Below are 23236 nucleotides of genomic sequence, written 5' to 3' on the forward strand. Positions count from 1 at the left end.
AAAATGAGAAGAAGAAACGAAGGGAAACGGTTGCGATGTAAAATGTATGTTGTGATTTGAGACGGAGATGAACACGGTTTATCGATAAGACAAATAGCACGCAGTCGACTGTGTGTTTTGTTGTTCAGTGCTACAGGGAATGACGGTTCGGGCCTGAGGTTTGCGCTTGGTCACCGTGGCGACGGTTACTCTATTGTGAAATCTCTCTCGTTTTTTCTAAGTTTACGTTAATGTACAGGCTGCTAAAGTGATATTTTTTTTATTCACAAATCCGCGATGCCACGGACGCTCATTTGCTTGCGTTACTTTCTCATCGGTGGTGCTATTGTCGTCGGTGTAAGTGTATATTTCCCCTAACTGTAAACGGCACCATCGAGTGTTTACACACAATGAACCTATACCGATTCAGTGTTGTGTAGCCAAGGGAATGCCTTCTATTTCAATTATCGGAATTACATCAAGTATCATGTTCTTCTCATTTTTCCTCGCGTTCTTTTTCGGCTCTGTTCTTGGACGTTGTTCTATTATTAAAAGTTCAGCAGTCGGTGACCAGCCTCCGATTTGTCGTGAAATTGGACACCCGCCAATTTACTACCAACTCCGTTGTTAGAAGGGCGAACTTATAAAAATCGCGTTGTTCCGGTTTTTGAATCGCATTCGAATCATTTTTCTCTCTACTTTTCTAACGTTAGTAATTTTAATTATCGTTCAACGTTTTTCTAGTGCTACTTTGTGTCTCCATATTTTACTATATTCTGGCTTTTATCGCACAGCTTAATTCGTTTCCGCCGCTAATTAATGATATAACGTTGACAATTTCTATGGAAGTCTGAAGAAGTGATAATGTATCTGTCTGTATTCGTAGAAAATAGTTTGACCCTTTAGTTTCGCGTTATACATGAAATTTATCAGTTTATCTCTGCTACAAATTAGAAATCCATGCTTCGATGGACGAAAAAAGTATTCTATTGTTATAGATCGTAACGCCATGTAACGACCAATTGGATATCAATTTTATTTGTCTAGATAAGACTTTATCGTTTGATTTATATAGTGATATAACATTATATCGGAAAGTATACTTTATATCGATAACGTGCAGTATATTGCGTATGACATCGACATTACAGTAGTTCGTAAATAATTTCACGTAATATGTATAACATAAATGTAACGTACAGTGGCGTAGTAATTCTAGGGCTCGCGTGATCAATTTATGGTCGACATTTATTATTTTTTCTTTCTAGATCTCGTCTAATATCAAAAACAACAAAGTGGTCTTTTTTCGAGTTTAAATATGTTACGAACTGGAAATACCAATAGTAAAGTAGTAACTGCTTCGTAATCTGTTATCACTCCGTATCTCTTTCGAAATGTTCTTTACTCGGTCATTAAGAATAATGCGAAGATTAGATAAATAGCTCATCGTCGCTTATCAGATGCATTAACGCATAATATCAGGTAGAAATACATTGGGAAGTGACACAAATTTTTCTTTTCTTCCCAGGTATGTGGTATCGTAGAGAGCATATGTGCTGGTTATTTCATATACCAACTGTATGAATATTCCCTTCTCACGCCTAATCATGTATGCGGTTCACCAACAATTCTGCTAGTGATGGGCCTGGTAACATGTTTGCTATCATGGTGCGCCTGGCAATTCGTTGATTTCGCAAATAGAAGTCAAGTCATAATTGTAAGAAATATATCGCTCATTCCTAGTTGATATATCTATTCGTTATACCGACAACAAAAATTACTTATCTTTTTTTTTCTCGCGATGATATACGTAAATTTCGAATTGTTACACAGTTTTCTTTCTTATCCAATAACGATAGAAAGACATGTAGTTTCGCATTCAGTTTTCCTTAGCGCTAATAATCGTTACGATTATCAACACGAGTACTGGGATTTGGGCTCTTGTAAGGCACGAACGAGTGGATGTATTACCAGTTGACCATCTCAATCAAGTATTCGAACATGCTGTTTCGGACAATAAAGCTTCTTGGGATCGCATGTATTCCAAGGTAAATATTAAAATTTAATTTACCATCGTTACTACTATTTCAGAATTTATTTAAGGGTGAGGGGTGCGATTTCAGAGCCAACAGCTTTGGAATGCATTAACTGAAACTTGTGGATTTATTCAGTTCTTCAGTTTTTCATTTCTTCTTCAGTTACGTTGCTGTGGAGTAAACGGACCCATCGATTATCGCGACCATGACGCAGTTCCCTGGTCGTGTTGTGATACTACGTCGGTACTTGCAAATTCTGATGGTAGCATAGGCACCTGTAATACAATGTACGCAAAAGGTTGCCACCAAGTAGTAATAAATCGTACTAGATCGATCCTCCTCCACGTTTTTTTGCTCGCGTTGTGTACAGTATTATTACAGGTAAGATTAGAAATGTTTAATTGCTAACGAACAAATTAATTTTAATGAATTATTATACTAATTTTCAGGTAGGTTATATAATATGTATGGCATGTTATATGAAAGCTTGTCGGGTATTTACGGAAAGGAGAAATGATCTAATTGCGACTGCGCAAATGCTTGCGCGAGCATCCAAAGATATGGGAACGAACGATATCCTTCTCAGTCAGCAGCCAAAGAATTCTACAGAAACTAACAATATATACAATGTTAACAGTAGAAATGTATAATTATGCTACTCTCAATATGTCACGTATCACTTTATACGTAGAATTCGTATAATACCTGGTGCTATATTATACATTGTGAAATTCTGCGATAAAATTATGCCACATTGTAAAATATTCGATCTTAACGCAAGGTTCCTTAGTTCGAAGATAATTTTTCAAATGGAATGATATTTTGTATAAGATTTAGCGTAAGAACACGTATATGCTATTATCACCGAATTCATTTCCTCAGTACTGATAAGGAGAGTGTGAGTGATGTTTGTCTGACTTAAATGTACAATTGTAGATCTCTTGATATAAAACAGAGTAATTTTCAGTAATCCGGAACGATGTATGCCATGTGTCCATACAGAAAGTAAATGTTTGTAACATGATATGCATTTCTTATTTTACGTTTTCGATTTATTTTGAAATTTTAACAATTTAGTTATTTTTAATCCATAATAGGTTACTTTCATTTCCATTAAAAATGTGATTCATTTCAATTCCCAGCTTGTAGACCAATATTTGATGTATAATAAAATATATGTTTGGATTTTATTTGATATGACTTTTCCAGCGGAAATACTATCGAATAATAATCATATTTGAAGAGGTGTATGAATCAGTGAAGTTTCCGAATAATCAAACACAGAAGAATTCGACGAATAAACCTAGCCTTATTTGGGACACCTCTATGCCACGTGTTTGCTACGCAAATGATTCGAAAGTAGATATAGTTTTACTTCAATAATATACCATTGGTTAAGTTACCTTTTCGAATTTAACGGTTTTAATATTTTTTGTGCCTCGTTTCGAACAATACGATGATCCTCGATACCTGTGCAGAGTATAGAGTCTCCGTTAATCTTTTCAGATAAAGGCGGGCGCGGCGCTATTGCGCGTTACAACTTACAATGAGAACTCGTTTCGGCTCTCTCGCATAGTATCGCGTCACGGCGTCAGTTGAACACGAGACGTTGGTGCCGCAGTTGTTATTCGTGCCGTCTCTAACCTAACCTGTTGAGCGTCTCTGCGCGTCTTCTGAACGACTTTTTGGTATCTCAACCGACATTCTTCTGGCTACAAAAGCAACAAGCAAAAGAAAATTACAAAGATGGGTTGCGGAATGGGGATGATAAAATACCTACTCTTCATATTTAATTTCATCTTTGCGGTAAGTCGAAACTACCTATACAAAGTATCAAAATCACTACTACCTTATATTAAGCGTTTAGGACATCGTATACAGATTACAAGAAGCGATTTAACACGCTTTATTTATTATTTATTTGTAATCGAACCGTGGAACGCAAGTGCATGATCGGTTTATTGTACGCTGAGAGACGGATACCGTAGTGTTAAAATAAATTTTTGGAATAGCTGTTGTCCTATTTCGTTATCTAAGGACTTACTGGTAATTCATTAAACGTAGCAAAGACTGTAGATTCATCGTGTATGGAACGAAGTGAAAGTTTTTACGTCGTATTTGGTTAGCATCCAGCATCCTATCTCGTGTGTTATTTTTAAATACTGATTGATAAACATACTTTCAAGATAATTGTTTACGCAGTTGTTCTTTGGCTAAAATTTCCTTTCATTATTATCTTTGGCTAGCGTCGTGAACGATGTTTTTAAACTTAAGTTTCGATATATCGTTCCATACGTGATTTATGACTTTTTATGCTGGAATTATTGTACGTCTTTTTTTATTCCACGTGGAAATTTCCATTACAACACAGTAACGATTCGTCATTGCACTGTGCGAGTTTTACTGACGTATTAGGTACGAAATTTGATATCGCGTTTATTTTAATTGTTGCATGATATTGATGGGTGGAGATATCTGTGTGGAACAGGTCATAATTTCTTAGTCAGTATATTTTCACACATGGTTGATTAAACATACGCCAATGTTTGCAATAGAGCGTGAGTCATACGATAAGGATATCCATTATGGTTTAAAAAAAACCTAACAGTTTCATGAATTGTCAGCGTTAGTGTAATACTAACGACGTATTTCAGTAATTTCAAAATAATTAGAACTATATTTACCACAATTATTTCATCGATGATCGCCATTCTAAATTCTATACGCGTTGTTATTGAAAATTATTATCCAGAAATTCAATTTATAATTCTGTTTATTATTGTTTTACTTCGACGTTAATTTCTTAGAGGAAATTTTAGATATAAATTCCTTTTTTTTTCCTGAGTATTAACTCAGACCTTAACTTTTGAGAGTTCAGATTATTTTTGAATTGCATATTTTTTTTATCTTTAACCTACTCTATAAAATTACATCAGGAAAAGTAGAAACAAATATTTTTCAATATCAGCGCTATCGTATATTTTAATGGTGACAGAAAAGTAGATAAATGTATATAGTATTAAATAATCGATATAGCGATTCTATTTATGTTAGGAGAGTACTGTGCTGTATTCCATAGAACTAGATTTCAATATTTCGAACTTCTGTCCATAAATTCTATATACCTTCGCACTTCTTCAAGTATGTTTATGCATATACCAAAATTGTATGTCACGAAGAAAGTCAGTGTTTACTCATGTAAACTAAATTTCAACTTAATTGAAAAGAACACTCGTAAAATTAAATGTATTTTTGTTAAATTCTCATTTATTTGATATTCGATTCGACACCATTTTCTAGAAAAGCGATTTTTTTCAGATAGGTATCGGCTTTTTAATTTCGTTCTTGTATACCGTGTATATGCAACATTGATTCTTATCTTATTCTAGGAGAAAGTCATTAGGTTGGTCAACGTCCAAAACGTTTGCTTAAAGAAGGAAGGAAGAGAAGGGTGTCTTTGATAATGGCGAAGCTAGTGACTTTCTCATATAAGAACAAGAATCAATGCCATCGTGAATATTTATTATCGAATACCAAGTTCGCAAGAAAAAATTTTAGAATATCACACAGTTGACATTATAATAACAATATGTTGCCTGAAACTGGTTTGTATAGAATAGAGTACCGTGAACACGAAGGGTTATATGGATATGCAGATTTAAGGGTGGTATTCTAGTCTAACTTTCAAAATATCGATTTCTTTTGGATTTTCTCAAAGTCTAGACCTTCGGAAATACGTCTGCCAAACAATTTTGTTGAATTCGAAAAATTAACGAAGTTAGGGACGTCTAAAGAGTACGGTGTCGACACCTGTACAAAATCACTTGTACTATGTTTAATTTTGATTATTTTTACCTGCAAAAAGTTATGTATGTTCGCAAAATGTAAACAAATATGTGTCAAAAAAACAACTAAAAATGCTCTAGACTAGAATACACCCTTAACTTGAAGAGTTCAAAAAATACATGCGACACGGTTCGTAACAATAAAAAAAAAAAGATTTTTCAAATCAATGTTGGATAGAATATTCAGAGAATGAATTCCCAGTATCAATCTTTCTCCTTATCATTAAACCCACTGTATACATTCTACTTATTTTCTTTTCTTTATCGCGAGGCTGCGACTAATTATTATAAGACTAATAATTCTCATTAGAGGAAATTTTCGTCAGTTTCCTTACAGCACGTTTGCACATCAGTTTTCTTGAGAAATACATTTGCACAAGTGACGTAGTTACGAGCCATTGGTTGCCAGGGAATTCCGAACGATGCCTGAGATGGGGACGAGAGCAAGAGTGAGAGAGGGAGAGAGATTCGTTTCACGTATTTCGGCTCACGACGCACCGTTGTGTTTTTAGTGCTCGTTCCACGTTCGCCTCGTCCTCGTCTTGTTGCGTATCGTCTCGATCGCCGTCCTTGCCACGATTTAGTGTTTTTTTTTTTATTCTTGTTTTTGTGCGATCGTGCTGGAAAACCGAATAACTGAGTCGATTTTAACATCGATTTAGGAACTGAAACAAGAGAAAATGAGCTGTGTCTCTACGTGTATAAAGTGGTTGCTGTTTGTTTTTAATTTTATCTTTGCAGTAAGTAATAGATCGTCCTTGGTACGTTTTCTGTGTTAAATCTGGAGAATAAGAACACGTGATTTGAAGAGAAACCATAGTAAGAGGATAAAAATCGATACAGGATTCCTGGGTTGAGACTCGAATCCGAAACTAGAGCATTTTAACAACCGAAATTATATAAACTTTGACACGTTAGCAATGTTTTTCCACTCGTCACACGTTGAAAAAAAAATAAATTAGAATTTGGCTATGCAACGCTTTCATAATAAAGAAATAAAAATTGAATTCTTCTATTAGTTGTAATAGATTAAAATACGAACCACTTGGAAAATCTTGGGAATATTTATTGAATGAGGTAATCCTCGTATTCATTTTGAGACAGATCTTTTTTGTAACACAGAGGAAGAGGGAAACAGGAATTAAGGGGATTATGGTGGTGCAAACTGAGAGGAGAAAACACGTTTCAGTGTCTAGCCATCGTGGCGTCACTACTAGGCGTTCTAAGCAGAGTGTTCTGCTTTGCAACGAAACTGCGTCATTTCTCCATGGTCAGAGGGGAACTGAATGTAATTCCGTTCTAAATTCCTCGTTTTATCAAGGGCTAGTATGTGCTACGGCATCCTTCACATTTTATAGTTTAATTAAAACGTGACTTCACGCGCTTCATCTTGAAGAACCTATCCAACGTGTACAACATACGAATCCCCATTAAAAAACTCGATTCACAAATGTTCTTCCTCGTCTGTTTATTTTTTTATTCAACAGTAAGTCACGTCTGAACGTACGATTATAACATCTGAAAACAATTGTTTCTTATCAGACACGCGTTGATTCGTGTCAGAGAAAAAATATTGAACGAGAGAAAGATAATTGAAGGAAAATAATAAACAATAGTAAAACATTGCTGCTTGTCGTCGTAATTACTTTTACCTGTCGACAATTTTACGAAACGATTCAAACGTAGTAAATTGTACAATTTTTGTTTAAACTACATTGTCCCGCGATACGTGTATCAATTGTTACGAAACAAAACGTCCAGCGGTTAGCGTTTCGTGTCTTTCGGTCTGCGTTAACCGAGACATCGTATTGAGTTCCCTACATTGTGAATCATGTTATTTAGAAGAACTCACGTATTCTTGAACTTTTCCGCTATGTTCGCGTGAAACTAAACTCCTTTCATAATTTAATCTAGCCTCACACGACGCTCACTCTCAATGATAATTAGTCGTGTAAGAAGTTCGTCAAACTTCTTTTACAATTCGATCTGAGATGTTTTTCAAAACAAACAGCAATAGCAATTTTTTTGTAATGAAAAATTAATGAATCACGATAAGCTTCCTTTTGTTTATGTTTTTAGTATATCTAATCACTTAAATTCTTCTGCATCGTTAATTAAAACATTCATGATGGGCGTATGCCAGTGACAATAATTTTTCCTGTTTGCCATTGTTCCACTGATTCATCCTATTATCACTGATATTATCATTTCTAATATTACCATTATTTCTAAAACTGCTGCACGTTACTTTAAAATCGCAACAGTAGAAGCAACATACGAACAAATACATGATTTCAAACCAGATTGCAGACGACTACAAGCGACAAGAAATTACGTCGGTTCATGCGAGATTCTTTTACGTAACCCAGTCATTTTCGAGCGTATCAACACCGACCACATATCACACGCGAAAACACGGCAATGCAATTGGTGTGTTTCCTCTTCCACGACGGACCTGGCACAAAGTGGTACAAAATTGTAAATGACCGGTAGCTTTAGATAAAACAGAGTTAAGTTCTAAGACGTGCAGAATATGACGGTGGTGTTGCCGCAAGAAACAATAATTGGCACGTAGGTGTACCGTGGGGGAATCAAGGCTGTCTAAAAATCTGAATGGAAGTTGCAGCGTTAAAAGCGCACGGGATGACGTAATATTAGCACTTCAAAAGCGCAGCGATAGGAGAAGAGTTATCTCGGCAATGATTTCGAACGAATAAAAGATAACGAACTTTTTACTCGTTATCTATTCGAAATTATAATTTAAATCATAGAATGTCATGTTGAACTACCAATCATCTAAGTTCTCCACCTGATCTCCATTGCAATGAATCTATACATATGTATATTATATAACCTAAGTCCTAACCTAATGATTAAACTGCGAATTTTATGCATTTATGATGTAAACTAATATAATAAACACATGCTAAACATAACTGAAAGGTATATGCGCTTATACAAAATGAAGTAACAATATTATCATAATAATTGTAGAATATATTCAACGTACATTATACATATGTATATGTATATGTTTCATGTATGTTTTCTATATTATTGTCCAACATAAATGCATAAAATCTGCAGCCTACTGATGACCATCGCAATGATTATCAAGTTGAGACTTAAGTTATGTGTATGATATGATACATTGATGATTTAGAAGGTTCGTACTTTACTGTACCAAAATGGCGAGTAAATGTCATCCGTTTCAACTGGAGTTATAAATAGTTGAACGTGGAGGCACAGAATTTCTACACCTAATATTTAGAACAATTGTTATAATAAAATGTTCGAATAAAATGTTGCCTACATCTGGTATAATTGAGCATCGAGTCAAGGATTATTCTCTTCAAAGATCATTGTAAACGGAGTATTGAAAGAAGTATGCGACGTCAATAATTCCTTTTAACTCTTGACTAGTAAAACAGGGTCAAACGTGTGACTCACGACGTTATTCTAAAAACGTTTTATCCGACAACCATACTAGAATAAGAAGATCGTCCCGATCCGATCCCTCTCCCCATGCTCGCCGTTCATAGCATTCCCCCTTACGAATGAATTCACGTTTATCACTCGGTTCACAACGTGATGGTTTAACCAGCTTGCACCGGAAAGACGTGCAGAGCACGTCAGTGTCCTCTGCGCGTTCGAACTTTATGACAACGTGCCACATGCACGATAGGTTACCATCCTTGGATCCTAAGAAAAGAGTGCGGAAAGATGTTTTAAAGAAGGTTGCGACCTGTGGCGTATAGTGCAATAAAAATAAATTAACGGAAATATTGATCACAATGAAAAGCTGCAAAATGATACTTAACGACTCTCGATAACACGTGCGTCATAGATTTTGATCAACGTTGAGTGACGCGCCTCTTCGCGTACATAGTTGTCTTGTTTATCCAGTTGTACTAATACGAAATTTTCTTTAAAGTATAAAATAATAACGTAAACAAATGGCTGAAAATTATCGTCTACTTTCAAACTGGACGGGAAGTAAGTATTGCGAGGTTTATCTGTATTTATCTGTACTTTGTGTTAAATATGTTTTCACTATTGGATAATGTTCAAATTACCTATATCACGTGTAACCATATCATTCCACATTGTAGGAAATTACTACTATCATAGTGCTTTTATTGTAGGTTTACTATTTCTTAAATTTAGTACTTCTTTTCTTGTCTCCTTGATACCAACGAGGAAAGTCACATTACGCAACCGGGATTCCCCTCATTTTGTTGATTCAGACACGATTTCCTTTTTAGTAGAGATTACCTATCCAGAAACGCCTTTCTACGAGTATAGATCCTAACGAGTAGACTGTGCATGTTATGCATCGATGTAAATTAATCTAATAAAAGCATGTTAAATATAACCAAAAGTGCGCTTATGCAAAATGAAATAACAATATTATTATATTTACTGTAGAATTATGTATACTTTATAGTTTATACATGCTTTCTATATTACTGCACGTTATGAATGCATAAAATTCGCAGTCTGCTAATGAGAGTTACTCAATGTATAATAATACACGCTTTATCCCACATCTACGTAAATTTATTTTTTATCCATCTTATTATAATCATAATTTTCCTTATAAGTTATCGTTACAAGATGCAGAATGGCTCGCAACACACGAGTATTTTTTTTAGGCTACCGTACCTTAAAATGAATTGATAGTAGACACTTAAAAAAATTGAGATAAGAAGTACGTTGCCCTTTTCAATTTTCGACGTACTTGCGGAACGTGTAGGTTTAATGGTGTGGGCGATAAGGGAATTCATCTTCGAGAAAGTGTCTATGATATCATTAATTCCAAGAATAGTCAGATAATGTATCAATTCGTTGAAAAAATGGGTACAAATTATTTTCCGATATCCATGTGTTCCACGAGGTATTTATCACATTCACGGTTCCTGGAATTTGTTATATCGGTTAAATTAGGAAAGAGCTATCGATATTTCAAAGTACAATTGATCTAAAGGTGGTATAAATTTAGGGGGCATTTCACTGTAAACGTACAAAAAAAAGCATATTTTCAATCATTTTTTTCTCAGGAACTATTGCATAAAATTGAATGAATGTTTTTCCCCCCTAAAGGTATGATTAAGGAAAGTAAATAAATTTTTTTTTTATAAAAAGAAGGAAAGTAAAGTAAATTTTTTTTTTATAAAAAATAATTTTTTTTTATTTACTTTCGTTAATCATACCTTTAAGGGGAAAAAACATTCATTCAATTTTATGGAATAGTTCCTGAGAAAAAAATGATTGAAAATATGCTTTTTTTTGTGCGTTCACAGTGAAATGCCCCCTTAAGTTCGTTGTATATTATTCACTTCATTTGTGCATGCTAGGTAAAGTGAAACTTCAAAATTCTCGCGTAGACAATACGCGAGTATTAAAACTTTTGACCCAAGGTGTATATATTATACCGCCAGCATTTTCGTGGAAGACTATTGAGTCATCCACGTGTGGTTTCCTTCGACTATTTGCCGACAGACTCGAGAGATATGCACGTGTGTATGGACTTAAAAAATAACTTTCGGAGACGTAACGTCCTTTTGTCCTCGCCACAGTCACATACATCCAAGGTTGCACGTTCTTCAAAACAGCGAACAGGTTTTTGTCACTTGGGGAGCTCGCTTTGTAAAGCTTGAATTATACGTTTACAAATTCGAAGGTCGACGAATGAAATAACAGCTTGGTTCGAAAAGCACGTTTTCCCTTCGTCCGACTTTTGATGTTGAATCGTTCGAAGATCTCTAAATGATTATTTAATTGAAGATAATCGCTGTTGAGGATGTTTGTTTGACGATGTTAATTAGTATTGAAAATAAGCGGTGGACAGTTCCGCCAAAAGCTATTAATACGTGGAAGTAATGTGGAGTGCGTAATAATTAGGGTCCAATTGAGTTATGTATCTTTAACAACTCGTCAATGACGCTATTAGCATACGGTAACAACTTACCGACCGGTAGCGTTTGAACGTATAATTAAATTTAATAATATCTTTTATTTTCGCAGTATTAGCATTATACAATATTTAATTTATCTAGCAGAATCGTTTTCGAAGTAATATTTATATAATATTACATAATTCATGTAATAGATAAACTATTGGTTACCATGGGAAAAAGTCGATTAACATTTTACCGACCGGTAGCGTTTGGTCGCATACATAAATTCAATATTTATTATTTTTATAATATTAGCATTATACAATATTTAATTTATTTGTCAGAATTGTTTCCAGATTAATATTTATATAATATTTCATAACTCGTACAATGATGGGAGCATACGATGCTTTCTCAGTAATATGTAGATAAAGCATTAGTCACTATGATAATATGATTAATTGGCTCTCAGTCGGCAAGGTGTTACAAATATTTATCGAAATTGAATTGCGATTATCAATCGAGTCGATTCATCATATTGCGTTCACTGTATTTTTAAATAATTGATGACTCCCCGTAAACCTACTACGCTATACTTATAATACTTGAATGTGCTTATCGATTTCCCTGGGAAATGCATCTGGGGCTCGCCAACAAGTATGACAAAGACTCGTGAATGTATATACCCACGATAGTCTAGATTTTTAAATGGTCCAAGCGATTATGAATCTCTAGTTATTCTAAGAGTTTAGAGCAATTTGTTTATCCCAGTGAAAATTGGCAGAAATGGAGGGAATATTTTTCTTATTGATCATTTTTTACATGACTGATCGAGAAAATTCCAAATTATTTCCAAGCATTTGGAGAATCATCTTTTAATTTTTTAATTAATTGAGCCTCTACATATAACTTTTAGAGCATCGATAATTAGTCGTTAATTAGAGCATCGTTTATTAATTAGTGTTTTTCAGCGATACAGTTTATTGTGCATACCTGTGCAGAAATTTTAAAAGATTAAACTACATTTTTGTATCGTGTATCTCGAACAAAAGTTTTGTAACATCATTTGAGTTTTGATTGTTAAATACATGTTCAACCTGTGGAACGTGCAGTTGAGACGAGGTCGATGAGAGCGAAATTTATTTCCATCATTAGACGCACGTGATTCCAGCCAGAGGAAGTCGCTGGTAAGAGATATATTGTACGCGAATAGGATGATGTCATCCAGTTTGGCGATCAAATCTATCCTCTCGACGATGTGTTGTTGTCGTAACATGTGATCACAACGATCAGATAAAGTCGGACTTTAGCAATTTGTTTTGCTTGAAACCGTAAATTCCACGAAATGACTTCAAAATTAAATTAGATTCAAAGATTGCACGATCCAAAATAATTGTCGAACAGGTATTAACAACATTCTATCCGAATAATGGATTTATGGATCGCGACTTCATTGTGCATTTTAAATTCAAAGTTTTGTTCAATTAATAACAAATAAAACGTTGTTTTGTTTCATTCGCTGTTCCAAATTATTTAAACGATAATTTTGCCCATCTCCGATGTTGAAATATACACGGTAAATTGGTTTAATTAATTATTACCACCAGTCGATGAATATTTATATCGACACTGAGTATACTAAACTACATGAATCATAAATTATAGTATTCGATAAGCAGAAATAAATTGTAAATATTTCACGATCGAATAAATGTTGTTCGTTTATTTGAATATTTAAAGAACCAAGAATGAAAGTAACAGTGAAAAGACAGTGTATTATTGCATTTTTTATTTAAAAATTGAACCTTGAGTTGTGCAGAATAAATTTAAGTAATACCCCATGTTCTGCAGATAGCCAGATATTTATTCCTGGTAGCCACGTTTGATTTTATCGGTTTTCCACGTTTTCCCCTATTTAAATAATGAAAAAGTGTCGCTTAAACGTACTGTAAAAGTATGTCGCGCTGACGAAACGATGTTAGCGAACTAACACAAGAACTACTTTCTGGTAAGTGTTACGAGACGTACTAAGTCCCTAGAACTAGAGACGAAGGCAGATATCAAATGATAAATTCACGTTGTGCGCTGATATTAAAGAACGCACACATACACGTCTCAGAATCGATCACAATTTTGCCGGTATGTAAAGCACAGGAAAAGTATAACCGTATCATGTCAAGGATACAACGTAGAGAGTGAGTGACCCATTTGAGTTAATCCACGTAGACACTGATTATTAGAAATATTTTTATTCTATAGTATTATTTACATTTGTTACTTGGACTTGTATCCTCGTGAAAGACTAAAACAGGAACTTTTTGAAATTGTAGCATCTTGTAAAAGTTATGAAAAGAATTTTTCGAAATTGACGCCTGGTATTAAATGTTTTTTCTATTTTTTGTACCAGTTTGAAACGATATTGAAATTTGTTTGTATTATTAATCATAGTCGTGTGATTGTATCTTATTTTTAGAAATTATTATCTCATCCAGTGTTTGCTTAAAATTTTCGTGGAAATGAGTTAAGTTTGCTGAATATTGTGAATAATGTTTCTGGTAGACGTGTATAGATTGTTTTTTCGATGACCTTACCATAAGTGTTTCCAGTAATTCTATTATTGTATTTATGATTACATCTTCTAATTCTGCTCACTCGTCTAGTAAGAAATGCTCTAATCTGTTTCACGCGAGATAATTGAAAAAGTACCGCAATAATTAATTATCATAAAATTGCTAAACAAGCACCTAAATTAGTTTATTTAAACGTGTCAGAGATAACAGATTTCAGTCCACTTCAACAATATGGCTATAAGTTTTTCTTATTCTATGTTAAAAAAATAATACGAAGGATAAGTGAACTATAATATCGCCATGTTTGTTGAAAGTACGTTGAACCATCTGGCTCGCACCTGGAACATGACCTAAATTCGTGTGCAGGATATTCGCAACCATAGTGCACCGCGTATAGAATGTTCAATGCCAACCGGTTGATATTGTGTAATGTGACGTAATAACTGCCTACTGCTTGCGGCGCAAGTATCTCTTTAGTGTTCGGTTCCAAACCAGTACAAGAAACTCGAGGATTCAAGCGATTGACAGGGTCGAACGATAACTTCGTCCATCTCGAATATCCCCGTTATCGTCAATGCACTGATTCTGACTCAACCTGTTACTTTTTAGATATTAATTTTTTAATATCTAAGATAAGCGAAATCATAGATTAAAATGTTTTGCAGTTAATACTTTACAGACCAGTGGCGATTAGATGTGTAATTAATATGTTTCTTTCCATGTTGGAAAGCCAGTTAATAGGCGTTAATGAATTGTTAAGAATAAAATTTACAAGTATATGTAATACTTTCTAAAAAATGGAACATTTTTTTGATGCAGATGCAATGACCGACAGTCGGTATAATTCCAGCAATTGTTTCAATAAACACTGTACTGGTTAATGTTGGCTTGTATTTCAGAAAGTTATTACTTCGTATTGTAGTATACAAAACTGGAATCCTAAAAGAATTGAAATATTCATTTGCGAAATTGTTACCTGTTGCAGGTATGTGGCTTAGGTATCCTGACCATCGGTGTCGTAGTACACCTCCAGCTCTCAAATGTAACCAAATCTATCGACATGAATATTATGTTTCCGTCGATAACGTTGATAGTTGTCGGTAGCATAATATTCCTGATTTCGTTCTTCGGATGTTGCGGCGCGATTCGGGAAAGTCATTGCATGACTGTTACAGTAAGTATACAAGTATTCTTATTTAATTATAAACAATACTTTGGACAATTATTCGAACGAAAGTTATGGAAAACTTGTACAATATGCACCGAAAGTAATGTGATACAAATAAAAAATAAATTTCTTTTCCCTTTTTTAGTTTGCATCGTGCCTCCTCTTCATCTTGCTTATACAAGTGGCTGTTGCAGTATACGCCTTCGTCGTTGTCAAAAATGACAAAAACGGCGTCGATGTTGTAGACAATTACAGAAAGATATTTAACGGTTACCCGGTAAACGAAGAAAACAAACAATTTGTTAATGTTATTCAAGCCAGCGTAAGTATCCGCATTTTTGCACGTCGTTAAACTGGTCCGAGTACATTTGTACCTGTTTACGTCGTTGATTGCATGTGACTTGTAAATATCGTAACATTTGTTATTTATTGGTGATAATTTGATCATTTATCAAAATGTGAAATTTGTTACAGTTCCAATGCTGTGGCGTTGACGGTCCAAATGACTATCGTAAACTTGGTAACTATAGCGGTAACCCACCCTACAGTTGTTGCGGAAAACCAGAAGGAGACATGTGTACTATCTCAGAGTCATATAAGAATGGTTGCGGGGAGCAACTAACAAATGCCCTTCGAACTGCAGGAACTGTATTGGGCAGTGTCGCTATAGGTATCGCTGGGGTGGAGGTGAGTTCGTTAATTATTATTAATCATTGGAATGATCGGTAATACATCTTGGGTGACTGAGACACGTGTAATCTATTTTTCTGTGTTTCAGTTGGTTGGTATCGTCTTCGCGCTTTGCTTAGCGAACTCCATTAAGAATGCGGAACGCAGAGGTTACAGGGTGTAACAGTTGAACGAGCATAAGAAAAAGTATAAACATTAAGTAAATAGTAATATAATTGTAACACTACTCTATCATTTATAATTCGATTATAAGTGACGATAGCAACTACATATTGTAATGCAACAAATTTAGACAGTTTTACAAATGATAGGAAATAAGCGCAAACGAGACGCGGGGGAAGTGCCTTTCATTTTATTTTGAAATATAGTTTTTGTTTAAGCTTTGACCTTTATATGTGATATTGAATGTATAAACATATTATTTAATGTATTTTTTATTTTGATATTTCCATTAATTTCAATATATTTTTTATTTACCATATACGGAACACAATAGTAATAATATTAATTTTAATAATAATAATAATAATAATAATGATAATAATAATAATAATAACCGGTGCAAATTATTTCTAGAGACTCGGTGATTTTTTTTTCATGTTGTCAAATTACATAACATGTATATCTAACGTACAACTTACCTAGCATTTGTGCACATAATTGAAAATATTTTCTTACCAACGATCCTAATCAGTAATTGGAATTTTTTCGGATTATAATTGGAATTTTCTAAATTACAGGTTACATTCTAAAGTATTCTAACTTGGATAATGAAATACTAAATCACAGTGCGTGTTATATGTAGTTTCGCGATTGTATAAAAAAATATTTTTATAATAATATTTTGATAAGTATTACACATCGCTTACAGATGCTTTTATAAAATACAATTCATATTGTTGTTTGTACAGCACGTATTCACTATTATTTTTCGAAATGTAATGTCGAATGATATATTACATATATATCTCTCTTTTAATAAAATCTGTTTTGTCCAAATTAACCTGTTTCCTCGTCCTTAAAATGACCAATATGGCGGCTTCGTTAAATAAAGAAAATAAAATTTTAAACGTACATTTTTAATAATAGAGTTTCCGATTTTTGTAGGATTTTATGTGTACAATTTATCGTATTTCTAATTTTTCTTAACCGAGTAATCGAATATATTTATCACAGCTATTTACATGCAAATGAAACATCGACGTAAGTAAATTTAATCAATTGTTTATTGAATTACGGGTCTATCGTAATAGATGATACGATTAAATGGACTGATAATATATATCGATAATATTTTTATAGGAACGGTTTTCTAAATTGAACATCGATCATGCGTCTTTACATTCGTTATATTGTCGTTATTTATTAAGTTCAAGAGAGGATAACTTACATCTGTTGTGCTATAATACATACTATTTACAAATTTTCCCAATCACATTTTACGGATATTGATCAATTTCCTGGTAGTTGTTTTCCTTCGATTGGGAGGGAGCAGTGCTTTAGTAATCGAATTCTCGATATAATGTAACTTACGTGTAACTTAGATCTATATCATTAACCGATTACTCTGAGACTGCAGGACAAAAGTTGTTTTCGTCGGAACTTGTTCGTTGTAGTCACTAAATATTAAAATTAGTAATACAATACGATAACATTTCTATGATTAACTAGATACAAATTATATACGACACATCCGTTTTATAGTTGATTACGCGCGACAACGTAAAATTGGATTTCCGGTTTTGTCATACGTGCCTTATCTATTCGGTTCAATTAATGTATGAACAGAGGTGGTTAGACTTACGAATATGGTACGAAGAATAGCGTAGAAACGGTTGAACGCAAAAGACAACTTTGTACCCATACAGTCTTCGTTTCAAATATTGAAAATATCCATCGTGTTTAATATGTCTACGTGTAAAATATCTCGATTTCTATCGATTCATCATCTTAACGTTAATACGGACTAATGATATTATCCCTAGTAATTTGACCAAACGCAAATCAATCGTTATTCCAAACGTCACGTTCTCGGAGTAGGGTACATTTCGTACAAATTACAACGAAATATCTACTTGGTACGGCGTTTTGATCGTAACGTTACTACTTTGTTGCGAGTTTCATTTCTTTCTACAGCCTACAACTCACGTGTTCACTCGAATCTCGGACTATCTTACGATTCACAAGATACATAGACTCAGGACCTCTCAGAGCTTAACAGAGGGCCAGGTCGTTTACCTTCAGAGGCCCCAAATATATTTCAGACAAAAAAAAAGAACCATTTTGTATTATAAATAATATTTTTGGTACAAAGAACATCGTTACACGTTCTAATTCAACTCGTCTATAATGCTAAGACGTCATCTATCATTTTCTATGTCCAATTACTCGTCCATTAATATATAATTTATTTTGATCTGTTATCTATTCAATAAAAATTACAATATGCTACAATCAATTTATGTTTCGTGTTGAGCGATCAAGAGTTCATCTGCAGTTGTCCATTATCCCGCAGGTAAAGAAGACATCTGAAGTTGTAAACATAGGGGACTCTTTAAAAAAAGAACTCAATAATATTGTTTTTCGTACCAAAACTATTAGTATCATTAAATCGTGAGCTGATTACGAGAGCATACAAATGTCCTAAGTATCTCTTGTGTAAATTCGAGGCTCCTGTAAGTGTAAGGTCCGACTGGCCCATCCTGCGACAGGCCTGGGAGACAATACATATTTGCTAAAGACGGAACGGAAGTAATACGCACTTGTAATACGTGTTTTTCGCAAATAATAATAGGTTACAATGTATCCCTAACTTTTAACGACGATCGTCCAGGGAACAGTAGAAAGTCGTATTTATACAAAACCGTCGGATAATCTTAATCTACAGTTTCTAAGCTCAGTTTCGGAAGATGACGCGCAACACCGCGTTACATTTAAATCATAAATGTTTTGTTGAAAAATATAGAAACAGTTACTCTATCACTTGCACTCGTTCAACGTAACGTCGATACGTTTTTAATTAACGAAATGTATTAGAGCCGCACTTGGTTCTATCGGTAACTAACTTCTCCCCAAAATTTCAAAAATTGTTTTGTTGGAACGATAGATGTGTAAGTCAAATTGCCTGTGCGCGATTTCAATGACAAAATACTCGTTGCACGTTGAAAAACGATTTTAATAAAGTCACCGTACTATTATTTATTGTGATCTAGGTCAACAAGATCATCGATGGAAGTTCTATTGGAGATACTCGACGCGATCCCGATGATATTTTTATCAAGTTTGCAGCACGAAGTACGGTCATAGTTACCAGTCTATGAGGGTTTCCTTCGTCGTGGTAAATTGTATTCACTGTACACGCTACATCCTAATAGTGTTTTGACCACCTTTTACGCAAAGTTACTCATACTTCCAGTGTTACTTGTATACATATAGTAATTAAGAAATCTACTTCCATCTTGTGAGCAAGGGTACATTTCAAGTACGGTAATTGTCTTCTGCTCGCCCCCTTATTTAGAGGCGTAATAAGTAATCGAGAAAGGACCGCATCGTTCAAATGAAAATTGTTTGCAATGTAGAATTTACATTCTTTTATAACGTAGACGCGATGACGTCTACTAATCATAAACAGTTTACCGATTATCTTAATAAGAGGAAGATTTCAAATAATATAAGAAAGCAAGTTAATGATGCTCTTAGTCTTAGTTACCTTCGATACTGGTTGTTTAAGGATGTACAAAAACTTTAATGCACCGAAGACGTAACTGGATAAAGATCGATAGTTCTTACTTATAGGAAAACGAGTACCCTTTTTACAGATTCAAACATTCGACAGTGAGTTCAATAAGGATGCAGTAAGAAATAGTAAGTAGCTAGAGACCAGAAAGACACACATGTTGAGAAGTTTTATCACGGATAGACAAATCACAATACATACGTTTGTTCGCTTGGTTCGTTAATTTATTTTATTCCTGTGTCTCGTGCACCAACGCTGTGCCAGTAATTTTAGCGCTTGTTTTAGTTGTGTTAACTGGGAGCATTCTAATATTTGGACAGATTTCTGTAACTAAAAGAAAATTCAAGCTCTCAAAAAGGATCATTAAATTTGATCATCAAACGAAACAATATGCCAGAGATGGGCAAAATTTTATTCGAATAATACATACAGTCAATCTCATAAATATTCGTACCCTCTTTGTCTATTGAAGAAGTTTCATTAAATTAAAAAATACTTTCCATATCACCAAATGAATTTTTCATTATAAATATGTACACTTGGAAACATCAAATCTACCATTTAATTTAAACAAATTTCTTCAATGGACATAGAGGGTACGAATATTTACGGGAAATATTCGATTCTGCAATTCAAATATTAATTTTTATTCACCAAGTGACGGATTCATCAATTAAAATTGTCATCTAGATGAATTTTGCTCGTCTCTGCGGTTTGCCTATCCTCGACAAGAGTTCTTGATTAGTTTCAGAGAAGATTCCTGGCTCGAAGCTGATTCTATAGCGGGGAGAGCTTCATGATGTCGCTATGAAGCTTGGCAGACGGAGTGTCATCCAAGTCGATGAGACTGGCGTTGGAGCCTGTCGAGGATGGCGGCACGATCTCATCGAGGAAGTCGAAGGAGGCCACAGCTTCCCGTTCCTTGTCCCCGTATCGCACGAAGAAGTCGTCACCTCGTCCAATGATCGACGGCCTCGACGAGCCCCAGGTGGACGGCAAACGCAGCACACGGTGTGCCTGGGCCGCCGATGCTGAGAAACCAAGCGCAGCGGGTCAACATGCCTCAGACCTCACTTGATCTCTTTTCTCTTTCTTCCTATACCGGCTCTAGCAGACACAGAGTAGCTCGGCTTAGCACTCTTACACGTATCACGTCCCTCTCTTTCTCTCCCTTACTCTTCACTATTGCATTTTATTATATCCATCTCTTTCTCCGCCCTTCCATCGTCATTGTCATATGCGTGATCGTCAGTTAACTTCTCTCGTGGATATAGCTCTTTGTTTCAGGGAACTTCGCATTGGCAAGTGCGCGACTTTACAACTTTGGAACCCGTGGCGGTCGAACAGCGTGCCGAATCGCATGCTTGGTTTTATTTCGAAAGCTTTTGATATATTATACATAAAAATACAAAACGGAATATTGCTGAAGTAGAAAAGAAACTTTGGTTTCTTCGCTTAGTGTACAGATGCGCATACCGTTCGACTGCCACCGGTGATATGTAGAGTGATTGAAAGAAACGAAATGATGCGGACGTCTACGTAGGTTACTGCGTTAGGAACTATGATACTCTTAGCCTGTCTCAGAAATTATTGCGTAACTTTAGTTACTTTGTACCTTTTATCGCAGCTTTTAATTTAATAAATCGAAACTTTGGAATACGCAATATAATCTGGGACACTTTGACAATTCTTGGCAGAAAATATTGGTCGCTCAAGGTCACCAGTCCTACTTCATCCCGGCCACCTTTGCTGTTCCATTCGTCTTCCATCTTTGTTCTCAATTGATCCACTTGTTCACTGCACAAATTGATTAACTCCACTTTTTGAAAAATTCTAAATTTAAGTCCCAAAGCACTTGGTATAGTCATAACATTTTATATTTATAATAACTTTCCCGAACAATAAACGACAACATTTTTTTGGCCATTGAATAATAAACAGTTTCTTTCAGAGGCCATTTCATCGCTTTTCTCAACTTTTTGTTTTACGGAGTTAATCGATTTGTGCAATAAAAGGCACAATTGTTGCATTTGAAATACAGAAATTGACCATCGAATACTCAATATTTTCTACCCAAGACTTAGGTATGATTTTTGTTATAATAGTTTAAGACAAATGGTGGATAACAGAAAGAATGACGGAGACAGTTCTGATGAAAAAGAGTTCCATCGGAGTAAAAATAGCACGAATGAACAATGATCGTGTAACAGTCAAGTACCTGCCAATGACATTCGATAAGTATCAATCTTACATAGAATGAGAGAGACAGCAACTGCTTTAACTAGCCCTTGACGCAATTCCAGACGCGTTACCGACTCGACGCGATGACAATATTTCGTAAACAATGGAAACTTATTTACACAATTTACAGCCAATCTCTAGAACGACCTCAAAGACATTCGTTTGTGTTTAGCAGTATATACGCGTACAAATTTCATACGTGCTGTTATTACTAAACTACCCTAGTAGAGTTAGATCATCGTTACGTAGGTAGAAAAAAAAAAAATAAAAAATAATAATCTATTAACACATTACGGACAAATTTTCATCGAGAGTTCCTATTGAGTTCTCTATCAACGTGCAAACGAATCGTGATGCAATCCTCGAAAAATAATACAAAATAAATATGTAACAATATTTGGTTACCGTTGGAAATTATGCGTGTTCGTAATGTGTTAAAACCGTTCGAGCGGTGTTCGACCAGATTTCCTTTTCTTTTTTCTTTCTATGGAAGCAAAGTTGGAATTGCGTAAAGGTGACACCCGTAGCGAGTTCGTTCTAACGTCTTCTGGTTAATAATCGGTTAGTAAGCCAATGGAAAATCCGTTGTAGCCGTACAGTTCACGTTGAAATGTAGGTCCCGGCGGAACGATCCCTCCCAACTGGCATGTCGGTTACAGAAACTGATCGTCACTAAGCCGAACTACGTAGCTTTTCTTGTGACAATCAAAGCACACCGCGTAGGAGCTACCATCTGAACAGAAAACGTGGAAAAGGCTATGTACAGCGAGGGCTACTCTAGCGTTCGTGTTCTTGTTCCGTTTCTTGTGACCGTGGACACCGACGGTGTTAAATGGCATAACGCCGTTTAACAGCGTGATGTGTCAACTCGATAGCGCAGACCGCACGCTAATATACCGTTCGACACGACGCTGGAAAATTTCTACGTTTACTCCAATCTTCGCCCATGGTCCAATAGTTTCTCCTCGACGCACACTTCGTCGAGCACGAATCGATCATTACACTGGGATGTAATCGTTGATTCAACGACTCAGCGATGTGTCGAGTATATTAGCGTGACGAGTGTATTAG

General features: G+C 35.0%; 3 protein-coding genes across 18 annotated transcripts in view; 2 read left to right on the forward strand and 1 right to left on the reverse strand.

Annotated features, from left to right (window-relative positions):
- Positions 1–73: 73 nt before the first annotated feature.
- Positions 74–3240, forward strand: LOC128872509 (tetraspanin-3-like). Its single transcript, XM_054115286.1, has 5 exons — positions 74–336; positions 1508–1696; positions 1863–2027; positions 2178–2396; positions 2465–3240. Exons 1-5 carry the CDS (start codon positions 277–279, stop codon positions 2663–2665), a joined length of 834 nt encoding a protein of 277 aa, XP_053971261.1. The 5' UTR covers positions 74–276; the 3' UTR covers positions 2666–3240.
- Positions 3241–3610: 370 nt separating this feature from the next.
- Positions 3611–17191, forward strand: LOC128872511 (CD63 antigen-like). 3 transcript variants are annotated; one of them, XM_054115291.1, is made up of 6 exons: positions 3611–3821; positions 15316–15504; positions 15644–15820; positions 15973–16185; positions 16277–16374; positions 16929–17191. In XM_054115291.1, the coding sequence occupies exons 1-5, from the start codon at positions 3762–3764 to the stop codon at positions 16349–16351; spliced, it is 714 nt and encodes a 237-aa protein (XP_053971266.1). In that variant the 5' UTR covers positions 3611–3761; the 3' UTR covers positions 16352–16374; positions 16929–17191. The 3 variants fall into 3 exon arrangements, with proteins under 3 accessions (XP_053971266.1, XP_053971265.1, XP_053971267.1); XM_054115290.1 differs by lacking the exon at positions 3611–3821 and adding an exon at positions 6330–6600 and having other exon boundaries at positions 16277–17191; XM_054115292.1 differs by lacking the exon at positions 3611–3821 and adding an exon at positions 9718–9856 and having other exon boundaries at positions 16277–17191.
- LOC128872498 (uncharacterized) overlaps positions 16557–23236 on the reverse strand; it is a 384301-nt gene continuing 377621 nt past the window's right edge. For 11 of the 14 annotated variants that reach the window (XM_054115260.1, XM_054115258.1, XM_054115259.1 and 8 more), the window contains one exon: positions 16557–20955. In XM_054115260.1, the coding sequence (XP_053971235.1) occupies positions 20702–20955 (254 nt within the window). In that variant the 3' untranslated portion in view covers positions 16557–20701. Of the gene's footprint in view, positions 22899–23236 lie in introns of all 14 variants that reach the window. The other 3 variants (XR_008456204.1, XM_054115261.1, XM_054115262.1) reach the window with 3 other exon arrangements.

The sequence above is a fragment of the Hylaeus volcanicus genome, chromosome 2, assembly GCF_026283585.1.
Source record: "Hylaeus volcanicus isolate JK05 chromosome 2, UHH_iyHylVolc1.0_haploid, whole genome shotgun sequence".
In the NCBI taxonomy this organism is placed as follows: domain Eukaryota; kingdom Metazoa; phylum Arthropoda; class Insecta; order Hymenoptera; family Colletidae; genus Hylaeus; species Hylaeus volcanicus.